This window comes from Plectropomus leopardus, chromosome 17 (assembly GCF_008729295.1).
Source record: "Plectropomus leopardus isolate mb chromosome 17, YSFRI_Pleo_2.0, whole genome shotgun sequence".
Classification (NCBI taxonomy): domain Eukaryota; kingdom Metazoa; phylum Chordata; class Actinopteri; order Perciformes; family Serranidae; genus Plectropomus; species Plectropomus leopardus.
This window is the reverse complement of record NC_056479.1, coordinates 31,048,240-31,061,831: the sequence shown is the minus strand read 5'-3', so window position 1 is coordinate 31,061,831 and position 13,592 is coordinate 31,048,240. Positions and strand designations below refer to the sequence as shown.

Genomic DNA, 13,592 nt, shown 5'->3' with positions numbered 1-13,592 from the left:
AACACCCACCCCGGCCTCTTGTCATTTGGGGCCCCTGCTTCAGAAGCTGGTGGTGTCGGAAAACAATCACAGAAGGAATCTGTTTCGGCACTTCCGGTTAAGTCTGATAACTTCCGGGATGCCGGGCAATCACAACACAGCTGTTGAGTCCAAGATGGCGCTCCGCCTGGCAGAGCTGGAGGCTCCGCTGGACGCTGACCGAGCCGGGGACCCGCAGAAAGGGGGTCTGAGGCGGTGCAGAGGCCGACCCAGACTCACGGACACCGACCGAGCTCAGAGGCGCCTCGAGTCCCGGAAGAAGTACGACGTGAGGCGCGTGTACCTGGGAGAGGCGCACCGGCTGTGGAGCGAGCTCCGCCGGAGGACCAGCCTGAGCGATGCCGGACTGGCCGAGTACCTGATCCTGCTCCACTCCACCTACGGAGACCAGGACCGGCAGGACCAGAGCGGGTGAGGCCGGCTCCGGGCGAGCAGAGCGGCTGTTGGAGCCTCAGTTTACCGCCATCATGTCGCCCCGCGGAGTTAGGGACTGTTCGTTATTTATCACACGAGAGACAGCGCAGACAACGTGGTGCTTACCGCAAATGTTTTCCACGATGGTCCTGAGGGTGCAAACAGAAAACTAATTAACATTTCTCACAACACTACAATATTTCAGAAAACACTTTAAGATATCGCAAAAAAACGACACTTTCCAAAACAAAATAACATTTCCCGAAACAGCACAACAGTCCAGGAAACACTCTGATGTTGTGACGTGTGTTTTCTGCTCAAACTGACCAGTTTTTGACCGGCTCACTGGCCTCTGTGTTACAGGAAGAAGTTTGCTGCAGACGCCTCAGTGAAACAGAAAAAAGGTGAGTGTTGCCGACTTAAAGAGTCGCCGTCTTCAGTGTGGACAATGAAGGCACGTGTTGCCGGTGTCCCCGTGCCCGAGGGACACGTATGAAGCTGACAAAGTTCTCTATTTGTCTCAACATACATTGCCATAAAACAAGAGTCAATCAGAGCGAACCACAGCTGCATTACTGCTGTTAAGGACCGAAACATCAGGTCAGAGACAACGACAAAATCTCTCACACCAGAAAATATGTTCTGAAAATTACTCACTCGTTTTTTCAACCACAACATTACAAAAGTCCAACCGTCTACTTTACTAAACTCTGGGCTCTAGATAACTGATGTGCATTTTCGGATCTGTCCTATAAAAGAGTAATCGAGCTCTTGTGGAAATAACTTCAGCACGAAGAAGTCACCTTTTTAAAGTTTTGACAAAATGTGGTTTTAATGTCCTTTAACGTGACTTCACAAGCGCCATAGTTATGACCGAGTATCTTATAATTTTGACTTGCCTTTAGTTTAAGTAATTGTTTTTTCAGTTGTAGCTTTCGTCCGTGTTTTTTTTGGCAGAAATGGGCTTCCATAGAGAGAAGATTGTGTGCAGTGTTAGTTTTGTGTTTGGTTTTGCAGCAGGAGTTGTTGTTCTCACTCTTTTTCTTTTTGTCATTTTAATTCAGATATATTGTAGATATTTTTTATAGTATGTTTTCCTTTTTTTGTTTAAAAAAAAAAAAGTTTCTTCTATATTTGTGTTTTATTGATTCATGCAGTACTTTTTCAATTCTAATTTTCTGTTACTGTGTTTATGTGATGCATCAACACACCAGAGCAAATTTCCTGTACAAGTGCATCTCAAACAATGTGAATATTGTGAAACATTTTCCATCGGTTAATTAAGAAATGGAAAATTGAATATATTCTAGACTCATTACATAAAATAAAATGTGTCACATTTTTATTTTTTAATTTTGGTAATTATGGCCTTCAGCTCTGTGCCACGTTGATACAGTAAATCATAGTAAAGGAGCCCCGACCAAAGTATTGAGTATATAAATGAACATACTTAGTGAATGTACAATTCTTTGAATTAAATTGTGAAGGAAATGAACGTTTTCGCAGTATTCTAGTTTTTTGAGCTGCACCTGAATGTGAAAATCTGCTCGTCATTAAACTGGAGTCCAGTTAGGATGTAGTGTTTATCCAGCCGGAAGTGTCCTTAGAAACATGTAAATACGAGAAAGTCCTCCTTAAATCCAGGTGTCGGCTGACCGGTGTTGTTTGGCAGGCAGGAGGGAGCGAGAGTGCGGCCTGCAGAGCCTGGTGTGCTGGTACCAGGAGCACGCCCGCTCCTGTCCTCACGAGCCGCAGCTGCGAGCCCTGGAGCCTCAGCCCGACGCCTCCACCGCCGCCATCTGGCACTGCGACTCCAGACACTCCTTTGTGCAACACCTTTTCCCCCCAGCGAGGGAGGCCAGTGACTCCGAGCGTGAGGACGGAGCGCACGGAGAGGGCGACGAGGAGGGCGCAGCCAAACCGGGTGTGCACGTGGCCAAAGGTGCAGTGAGCAGGAGGAGGAGAAAGGAGGCTCACAAACGGTTCAAAGGTGCAGAAACCAACAAAGCATACGGAAGTAAACGTACTTTTAGTGCTGTTATGAGCCCATGATTAATCAGCAGAGCTGTGTTGATTTTCATTCATTCACATTAGACTTAACCCTCTGAAACCTAAAGTGACGCCAGTTTTCTGGTGTTGCGTTCAGGTGCCTTTCTCAAGCGTTTAAACGATTGAAACTTGAGCCTGTTGTTTCTTTTGAAAACATAGAAGAAAGGCAACAGAAACAGAATTTATAATTATTATGTATTTGAAATCATGTTATAGGAAAAATGTCTTTGTAAAAATGATCATTTTAATAAGTATACTTGCACCTGGGTGAGTAAGCTCTTTATATCCTCCTGCTGTTGTGCAGATGTGGGAGGAAACCTGGATGTTTCTCAGGTTCATCGTGCAGCCGTGAGCCCGCCAGAACCGGCTGCAGCTCTGGACCACCAGCCCAGTGTCGAGGCGTCCTCCAAGGACGTCCCCCTGACAGGACCGTCTGTGTGGGACATGGAGATGGTCATGGAGCGACAGCAAGCCTCCCCCGCGGCGGCGTTTCACTCCATCCCCTCAGAGGAGGAGGAGGAGGAGGAGGAGGAGGAGGAGGAGGATCTGCGGCGAGGAGACGGACAGGAGGAAATCAGGACGATGCCGCACGGATACGAGTGCGTTACCGTGACGGCGGACTTAGCTGCTAAACTGGAGAAGACAGACGGGGACCCGGTGCTGTCGCATAGCTTGAGCGGCCCGGTCGCGCTGGGAGCTGAGCCGGAGCCGTCGGTCCCGCCGCCCCTGCAGGTACACGAGCAGAGCGAGCTGTTCGACCCGCAGAGTCTGCAGACGGTGGTGACCAGCTGTGAGATCCCCGAGCAGAGGAGCGCTTTGGAGGGGTCGCAGGTAGGAAAACCAGCTCTGTGCAGAGAGGTTTCAGGTGCAGAGGGATGTGACATCACGGAGGTCTTTTCTCTAAACCGGCGAAATTCAGCTGGCTTTGCTCAGGGGCCACTTCTGGCCCAGGAGGCCAGGGGCCAATGGCAGCAGCCCCAAAAATGTTTCCAGGGTTTTAGGACGTTTCTCAAATTTTAGGATATTCTTCAGATTTTAGCACATTTCTAGGATGTTAGGAGGTTTCTCGGCTTTCAGGTTGTTTCACGGATTTTAGGACAGTTTAAGATTTTAGGACGTTTCTTGGATTTTATGATGTTTCTAGGACATTTCAAGGATTTTAGGACATTTTAAGGGTTTCAGCACATTTCTAGGATTTTAGGACATTTTTAGGATTTTAGCACATCTCCAGGATTTTAGGATGTTTTTAGAATTTTAGGGCATTAGTGTCTTGTCTGTGTCCTCTGTAGGGGGGTGTGGGGGATCCTCCATTGGCGCTTATTTTGATCAACAAGCTCTTTTTTGATGCCGTTTTTGCACTCTGACACCTTATTGAGACTAAAAGGACAAAAACTGTTCCCAGTGTGCATCACTTTATTGTGACTGTGAATCAGAAAATGGGCGGGCGGCTTAAGTTCACCACCACTGCTCTAAAGCTGCTGCTGTTTTTTCCCTCTCCAGTTAATCATCATCACTGGTCCCAGCTACGAGGCCCTGGCATCAGAGGGCATCCAGCTCAACATGGGCGGCGGAAACGTGGAAGAAGTGACCTGCACTGTCATCGGGGGGGTCACCTACAACCAGGTCTGCACATCTGACTCCAAACTCAGAGCAGCCGAGGATGAAGACTCCATGACAGGTGAGCCGCAGTCAGAGCGGCACTGCTGCTCACAGTACGTCACGGTGAATTCAAATGTGGGGACTTCCTGCTCTTACGAGCGTCAGTGAAGTGCGGACGCACCTGGCTGTCCACGTGCACACTTCATTAAGTGCACGAGGAGGACTCCAGAGGGTCTGGGTGCAGACTACAGATAAAGATGGATGATGAGACCCCACTTCTCCCTACTGTACAAAAATCAAGCCAAAATATCCACAATATTTTTTTTTTAAATTTGGCAACAAATCTACTTTTTCAAGCCTTTACGGGTTTGGTAAAAGCGGCCTTTTATTGCCAGGGTTTCCAGTTGGTTCTGTTGTTGGCGCAGCTGTTGCAAACTGGATGGATTTCTGTTTTTCTCACAGCTGAACAGTGCGGCGCTTTTTCTTTTTTACTCAACTTTCTCCATTGTCTGCCATTTCTGCAACTGAGGATGTTTACATCCATATCCAACGCGGCCCATCCCTCTCCGTCCAACAGTTATCCATCTATCGCTTCAGCTGCACAACAAAAAGCCATCGTGCATTTGCTGCTTTAGCTCCGACCCTCTGGAAACATCTCCATCAGTCTCTTAGCCGAGCCGTCCTACAGAGCTCCTTCATGTGTGCTGTTTTAGTCTCTCATATATATATACACATATTTAGCTTTGCTTACTAGCTACTGGTGTCTTTTACTGACAGTGACCAGGAGAAACTGTAGTGCCGTCCTCTTCCTGTTTGGTTGGACAATAGTTGACGCTCTTCCTTCACATTTACTTCATAATCATAAGTTAAAGCAAAAAACGTGCACGTTTCCACTTGACGTGAAGCCAGCGCTCGCTCTGCTCTGGCCTCCTGATGACAGTCTGCAGGCCGACTCTGAGAGAGACGCTGTCGTATCGCGTGCTGGACTACAGGCCGCCTCTTGTGACCACAGAGTTCATTTGCTTACCACTGAGAGTCACATACAGTGAGCGCGGAGACGAAGAGCTGGTGGTTATTTGAATTTCCTGCAAACATCATAACATCTGATCTAAACAGTGATAAGATTCATAACCTGAACAATGTGCATGTTCTGCACCCTGAAGGTAAAGTAAAAGTAGCATCCACCAGCTCTGTGTGGATGCAAATGTCCACGCAGTTTTGAGCTGCTGAAGGACACAACACAACAAAATTCTTTTGTAAATATTATTTTATATCCATTCTCTTATTTTACTGTTCTCACTGGTCTCTGTACTTTTCACTTCACTTTTTGCCTTTTATATCTTCTTTACTGCAGATTTTTTGTTTGTCCAGTCTTTTTTTTTGTGTTGCATTTGTTTATTGTGAAGCACTTTGAGCTGCAATCCTTCTTTGAAAAGTGCTCTATAAATTAAGTTTTTTATTATTATTATTATGACTGCTGTTGGAATATATTCAGCCCACCGCTCAGTTATTCATTGTAGCCGTTGAACACCAGTGAAACTTAAACGTTCATCTCGTGAGTCGTACAGTTTGCTCTCGCTCCATTTAATTGATCAGGAATTAGATCATCTATCCAACACACACAAACTGCTGCTGAGGAAAAAACGCCTCATAAAGAGTTTCATGTGCGCTCACGGACACGGAGAATGACCCAGAATGACACACAGGGAGTTAAACACACGCACACGCACAAACTGATAATTGGTAAAATGGCATTGCTCTTGATGAGATTACAGATGGTTATTGTGATTCAGCCAGCATCTGCATGAGTGATTTTTTTAATCCACTGTCACACTTTCTTTGCAGATTTGAGAGACAAGCAGCTGCTGCAGCCAGCTGTTGATGCTCTGGAGCTGAGTGGCGACAGAGAGCTGCAGCGAGGTCTAAGCAGGTGAGCCGCAAACACACTCTACATGGAGGTTTCTATGCTGCTGTGGTCAGCCTTTCAAACGTCCAGATTGAATAAATGAAATTTTCTGAGTGTTGATATTCTGTTTGTTTTGTGATCTTTGCCACATCTGCGCACCTTTTTTTTTTTTACGTTGTTCAAGATTTCTGAAACTGTGTGTACTGCTGTTTTTCAATGTAGAAATAGAAGTTACAGATATCTAAAAAAAAAAAAAAACAGATATTCCAGCAAGTAAGAAATGAATTGTTACAGACTTAGTTTTAATAAAAGTGAATCCTTTTCCATTAAAAGAATATCATAATCTACAATTTAAACTTTCAGATGATTCATTTACATGCTTTGGGGGTAAAAGTCAACAAATCCTGTTAAAGAATATTTAAAGAAGTCATTTCTCTCCGAGAGCTTTGCAAAAAAGATATCAAACCATGGTTTATTGTACCGCTCTCTTTTTGGGAGAACAAACTCTGTAAAGAGGAGTATTATTACCAAAATTCTTAGATTTGTTCCAAGCAGTGCCTGCTTTCCTTCATTTCAACCAGATGAGCTCTTCCTTTATATCCTGATGGTAGGATTCCATATTTGTTTTTGTAATTGATTTTCAGCTGAGATTCTCTCATTAGCCTCTCCGGGTTTTCTGTATCTCACCTGCACCAGCTGCTACCATGATGTTGTTGTTGTTTGTTGTGTTTTTTATTGTGCAAAATAAATAAAAGGATTACTACATTACAGATAAAAGGATTACATTACAGAGTAAAGGATTACATTACAGAGTAAAGGATTGCATTACACTACAGATAAAAGGATTACATTACAAGGTACAGGATTCCATTACACTACAGATAAAAGGATTACATTACAGAGTAAAGGATTACATTACAGAGTAAAGGATTGCATTACACTACAGATAAAAGGATTACATTATAGAGTAAAGAATTACATTACATTGCAGACATGTTGGAATTAGAAATAGCGAGAAATCAGTTGTAGAGATCGGCCTGTAATGCTGCGGATAAAAGATGAACATGCATGTACTCTACATGCAGGGGACATTGGACGAGTCTCGGAGGACGCTTTCTGTCCTCTTGTCGTTGTGAACTCAGCCTGCAGTGTGTGTCTCCGCAGCGTCAGGTCAAAGAGGAACCGGCGAGGTCCGGTCATCGAGGCAGATGGATGCTCAAGATGTTCCACTGTCCGTACGAGGGCTGCAGTCAAGTCTACGTCGCCATCAGCAGCTTTCGGTGAGACTTCTCCTTCATATATATATATATATATATATATATATTCACACCTCAGCCTCCGTCTGTTAAAAGCAGACCAGCATCTCTTCGCTTCTCTGCAGAATCACGTCAACCTAGTTCACAGGAAAGGGAGGACCAAGGTTTGTCCCCATCCGGGCTGCGGAAAGAAGTTCTACCTGTCCAACCACCTGCATCGCCACATGATCATCCACTCAGGTGGGCTCGCGAAGACGTGTCACACACACGTCAGAGTATCATCCTCGTAAAGCTCCAAATGTAACTGAGTGTTTTCACAGGCGTGCGAGACTTCATCTGTGAGACGTGCGGGAAGTCGTTCAAGCGTAAGAATCACCTGGAGGTCCACAGGCGGACGCACACGGGAGAAACTCCGCTGCAGTAAGTGCTGACCGCAGAAAACAGAGTTTTTCTGCTCACAGCTTCGCTCGCTCCTCCGCGGGGATCACGCGCCCGGCCGAGGGCGGGGCGCGTGATCCCCGGGAGGACACCGGAGCGAGCAGAGACCACAGGAGTCTCAGAGGGGGAAAATTCGCAGTCCTACGTAAAGCTAACGTTTAGTCGGGAAAGTGTCGTCGGTGTGTAACATTGTAGGAGAAACACTGTGTTGATTCATGTCATGAATAATACTGTTGTTGATGTTAATTTTAATTTCCGCTCCGCTCACATACTCCGAGCGGCGGATGAAAAAAGTAGTGCCAAAGGAAGTAGCTGTGTGACGGCGCGGTAAAGCGGTGGAAAAACTCTAAAAAAAAATCAATATCAGTATCTAAGTGGACGCTGTATTTAAAGTGGCTAAAACACGTTTTGATATCAACCCCGGTTGGGCACGCGCCCCGCGTGTTTCTGCAGACCTGGAGCGCGCCGACCAGTAGCTGTACAGACTGTCCATCAGTGTCTCACAGCCCCACCTCAAAAACACACAACTGTCCTTTAATGAGACACACAAGACGCGCTGCCACCCTCCGTCACTTTTTTGGGTGTGTGCTGCTTTCGTTACCATGGAAACTTGTTTCACAGCTTAGGCCTGCTGCATACTGTGCGTAAAAGTTACAGCGGAATACACGGACCCAAATCATTTTACTGCGATGATTTTTATTAATTGAGTTATTCGAATTACTCGAGTAGCCCAGTTGTTTCAGCCCTAATTAGCAGTTTGAGTTTGTGCAGTTTGGGGGTTAATGGAAAAGATCTACATGATCATCACTCTCATCACTTTTCTTCCCTGTTTTCTTCCTTCTCGTCCTCTCACTCTCGCCATCTTTAAGATGTGAAATCTGCGGCTACCAGTGTCGCCAGCGTGCGTCCCTGAACTGGCACATGAAGAAGCACACTCCAGAGGCCCACTACAACTTCACCTGTGACTTCTGTGAGAAGAGGTTCGAGAAGCTGGACAGCGTCAAGTTCCACAAGCTGAAGAGCCACCCGGACAAGCAGGCGACCTGAGGCGCTCCGACCCCAGGTGACAGGAGCTCAGCACGCACGGGCCGGCGTTTCGGACACCAGAGGAAGTATAAGTAGAGACAGGCTGTCCTTTGCTCCGTCTGTCTGGTCTGGTGTCCAGGACGGTATGAAGGTGTCCCGTGAGCACACGGGCAGGGGACAGAGTGGGCCGGTGTGGCAGCTGTGCAGGACACGGACTGTTTCAGGGCCCAAACATCTCTGAACACGTTTGAAAAAAAAAGCCCTTGGCCCCCAGTTTGGAGAAGCAGACAGGAACACTGACACAGATGCAAAGCAAGACACTGCTGTGGACGAGGGCCGCAGCAAAGCATATTTTAGAGTCCTAAAAAAGTCAGAGTGAGTTGAAGTGTATGCTGTATTACATGAAGTCGCCACAGCGCTCTCCTCAAAGCCAGACTCCATTCAGAAAAACATACATTTTACATCTCTGAACACAGGAGCTGCTCTCCTGCTGCTGAGTTTGGATTCACTGAATAACACAAATTTAACAATAAACTGGCGGCGCCTGTCTCCGGCAATATTAACTCTTAGGGCCCGCTTACGCCTGTCGCTCTGCGCACAGTATGCCCTTTTCAAAATCAAGCTTTAAAAAAATATATACATTAATATTATTTTCTTATGTCATTGAGTTAATTTTTTAACCAACATCAGTCCTAATCAAAAATATCAAATATTGATTCATTTTTAGAATTTTAACCCTTTAAATGCCAGGTTTGTGTCAGGATGCCACTATGTTTTTAAATGGAAAAAAATGTTTGTTTGTTTTAAATCTCCTCCGTGCTCAGTGTGTGAGTGTAGCTGCTGACAGTCTGGGATATGTCAGTGTGTGAGTGTAGCTGCTGACAGTCTGGGATATGTCAGTGTGTGAGTGTAGCTGCTGACAGTCTGGGATATGTCAGTGTGTGAGTGTAGCTGCTGACTGTCTGGGATATGTCAGTGTGTGAGTGTAGCTGCTGACAGTCTGGGATATGTCAGTGTGTGAGTGTAGCTGCTGACAGTCTGGGATATGTCAGTGATCAGCAGCTACATTGACTGTGACAGGTCACCTAGTGGAAATAGCATGTATTTCCTCCAGATGCCAAATATGGTCAAAATGACCTCATCAGGTGGAAAATAGTCAAAATGACAAATTCAGAGTCAAAAGCCCAGAATGACACCCAGAAATAATACAAGTCCTGTTTTTCTGCTCTGATGGCTGTGGGATCAAAAATGTCAGTTTGAATGGGTTTCAATGGAGCATTTTTGGACCTGAACAGTCTGAATGTAACTATTTAGTTTCCACAGTGTATTTTAGACTTATTGTAGGAGCTGAGCTGCAAATTCACTGATTACACTCAAATACACAATCTGGACTACATTTAGGACACATGCATCAACACACACACAGTTATCACAACAGGAAGAAGAAAAGAGACTAAAATGGTCCCTAAAGGTTTAAATTACTGTTTTTGTCGATGGAGTCTGGTGATTTTGACGAGCGCATCGTTGGGGAACTGGCGCTGGCTGCCCCGTTGGGACGGGCCGTGTGCAACAAGGCAAAGGTGTGAAACTGTTGGCGCTTACACTCGCTCAGCAGAATCGATGGTTGCAGCTAAAAACGAGCAGCTGCTTTTTCCACCCGTGAAACTAACAAGCCGATGTTTCAACGATGAATTCAAACGGAGAGCAAATGGTCAGCTAAGATGGAAAGAACATGTTTTACATTAAAGGAGCACTTCTGAAGGCCTTCGCGACATTTCCCGCAGTGATGTTAATGGTAAATCAGACGTGTTAAAAAAAAAAACCCTGTTAAGGTCCATTTAGGTATACTATGTAGGTTTTGTTTTTTGTTTTTTTAAGAATAGACTCGCACAAGAGTGTTCCCTCTTAATCTTCGTTTTAATAGTTTGTGTTGGTGTATTTGTCTGCAGAGACTCTGCCCTTTTCTTGTATTTCCTTATTTTCTTCTCATTTTTCGGGTGTTTCCGGGCACGTCAGGCAGGTGCGCTCAGGAGTTTAAAAGGTAGCAGCCAGGTGTCCGACCATAAGAAGCTCGCAGCCCAGAGTAAGCTCCCCAAAACACCCAAACTGCACCAAAACTCACAAATCTAGCTGAAGGAAGGCGGACCAAACTGCCGTTCCTGCATTATGTACCTTTAAAGACGATTTATGATTTAAGCCTTCAAAACGTGGTTGGGCATCAGTTTTCTTTCAGAAGCTATTTAACCCTTTGGGACCTGAAAATATTGGTTAGATTTTTTTTATTTATTTATTTATTTGTTTTTTTCAAAAACATGGCGAAAATGCAGTGACAACTTTACAAGAATTGTCTCACAGATTTCAAGGAATTAGTTAGCAATGACGAAGAGAATGACCTTAAAATTAGCTTTAAAAAAGGGGGCGCAGTTATTACAAAATTTTTCTTTTTTTATATTTCTTTTTTGTTGCTTATTTTCAGGGAATTTTCTTGCAACTTTTTACTAATTTCTTGCTTTTTTGGGGGGCCATGCACTGTGAAGTTGCTCACTGCCTTTTTTTCATGTTTTTTAAAGCAGTCAAACCAATTTGCTCAGGTTTCAGAGGGTTAAATACAAATGCTTGGTCTATAAATACACCAGGAAATACCGTGGATGTCGTACCAGTGTAGTGGATAAATATTAGATGCACTTGAAAACCAGGCTGTGCCGCTGACGTCACCGAGGCTAACGCCGACTCTCACAGCGGCAGAAACGCGGGCTCTTCCGTCTCAGTCCTTCAGAGACGGAGCATCTGTGGCGTGGGCTGTGTGTTTCAGCGTCCCAGCGTCCTGACCCACAGGCTCCGATCAGAAGCCCCGTCAGTTTAGTGTGACACTTTCTCAGGAAAAATCCCCCTCTCGTCTCCCTCTCCGTCTGTATTTTAGTTTCTAATGCACTTTTTTCTCTCCTGCTGCTTTTGTTACCAGATGATGAATCACTTAACGGTGTGAATATGACGTATTTGTATTATATGTTTTTCTGAAAGACGTTTGTTTGACACAAATAGTTAATGAGATGCGGCGTGTTCTTGCCTCTTGCGTAACACACTCAAGGGTGTGTGTGAGTGACAAAGTGTGGGTGTGCATAAATAGTAAGAAAAGGCCGAAAAGCACAAGTGTTGTGACACCCCGTCATGAATGACACACCGGAGCCTTTCAGTCGGCTCGGTGTCGGACACGCAGATGATCTCCGGATGTTCGTGTAGATAAAGTTTAATGTGGAACAAGAAACAAGAACAGAAAAAAACTCATGATTTCTTGTTCTAGATTTGAAAAGAGAAAAATTTACTATAACACCTCGGTCGACATCAGTTTTCTTGTGCTGCATTCAGACGCCTTTTACCAACAATTAAAACGCTAAAACTTCTAAATAAATTAGTAAGAAAATTGGTAAGAAATGTCCCGCTAAGTGAAAAAAAAAGGATCTGAATATTAGCTGGGAGGGATTATTCGATATTATAAAAAACACGGGAAAAATGTCCTGAAAACTGTATTTATAATTCTCTTAATTACATATTAAAATGTTACAGAAAGAAATGAAAAATGTATTTATTTATTTATTTATTGTCTAACTTTATACTTTTTTTGTACACATTCCTTGTTAATTTGCTCATGGCCCTCTTCCCATGTTTTTGCCAGAAACTGAGCCAATTTGCACATGTTTAAAAGGGTTAATATTTGGTTTGAATTGGTTATGACGTATTAATATTTATTCACTTACTTCATACAGTTGAGCTCCGATCCCAACTGATCTTTATCGGCTGCTCAAACCTGTGATGACGCCAGTAAGGTGCTGTGATTGATCGTCAGTCCTCTGCTGTAAATCATCTTTCCTCTCTTCTTTGGCAGTTTGGTAAGTAATTTCCACCCGTCACTCTGTTTGCAGTCTTTTTTGTCCGGTTTAAAGGATTTCGTCGTTCAGATAAGGCGAATGTCACACATACAATGTAAGAAATACAAGGCCAAAGTTCATTCATTCAGGAGAACCTGGTGACGGAGAGTCCACCTGAAGGACCTCTGAGCGTGGCTGTACTGAGACGCAGTCCTGCCTCGAAGTGTGACTGTAGTTTTTATACTGGCACGTATATGTACTTCATTTTAAAATACAAACAGCAAAATAAATAAGAATGCAATAAATACAAAAGACGTAGATGGAGAGATAGCAGGATGAGACGCCTGCCAGGCTACAGACCTGTTCAAGAACGATAAACCACGAAAATTGTGTTTTTTAGTGAACTGTCGCTGTTTTTCCAGTGAGGATGGGCACCCCCAGACATGTCCTAGCTAAGTCCCCAATGTCCAGAAATCCTAGAAATGTCCTGATATTAGAGAAATGTGCTTAAATCCTATAAATGTGCTAAAAACCTACAAATGATCTAAAATCATAGATAGATCTCAAGATAGGAGAAATATCCTTAAATCCTATGTCCCTGACTCCTACAAATTGTCTAAAGTCCTAGAAATGTCCTAAAATGTGAGAAACATGCTAAAGTACTTGGAACATCCTAAATCTAAATCTTAGAACTGTCCAAATATCTGAGGAATGTGCTAAAATCCAAGAAATGTCCTTAAATGCAAGAGGTGTCCTAAAATCCTCGAAATGTGTTGTAATCCCAGAAATTTTCTCAAATCCAAGAAAAGTCCTAAAATGTGAGAAATGTGCTAAAGATCAACAGAAGTGTCCTTAAATTCCAGAAGCATCCTACAATCCTAGAAATGTCCTAAAAGTGGACAAATGTCCTAAAATTCTGGAAGCCTAAAATCCTAGAAGCCTCCTACAGTCTCAGAAATGTCCTAAAATCTTAGTAACGTGTTGGGCTGCTGCCCCTGG

The 13,592-nt window shown here is 44.2% G+C and overlaps 2 protein-coding genes across 3 annotated transcripts in view; both read left to right on the top strand.

Annotated features, from left to right (window-relative positions):
* The first annotated feature begins 11 nt into the window (after positions 1 to 11).
* znf653 (zinc finger protein 653) lies at positions 12 to 9,406 on the top strand. The gene is given in 11 exon segments (XM_042505137.1): positions 12 to 450; positions 817 to 857; positions 2,126 to 2,443; positions 2,807 to 3,333; positions 4,003 to 4,180; positions 5,947 to 6,031; positions 7,172 to 7,218; positions 7,221 to 7,285; positions 7,386 to 7,503; positions 7,584 to 7,683; positions 8,571 to 9,406. Coding segments are annotated over 11 exon segments (1,989 nt in total). The 5' UTR covers positions 12 to 118; the 3' UTR covers positions 8,749 to 9,406.
* Positions 9,407 to 10,148: 742 nt separating this feature from the next.
* tspan35 (tetraspanin 35) overlaps positions 10,149 to 13,592 on the top strand; it is an 11,038-nt gene continuing 7,594 nt past the window's right edge. Inside the window, exons 1-2 of one of the 2 annotated variants that reach the window (XM_042505777.1) lie at positions 10,149 to 10,522; positions 12,492 to 12,614. The gene's annotated coding sequence lies outside the window, so the exon portion shown is untranslated. Of the gene's footprint in view, positions 10,523 to 12,403; positions 12,615 to 13,592 lie in introns of those variants that run through there. The other variant, XM_042505776.1, reaches the window with a different exon arrangement.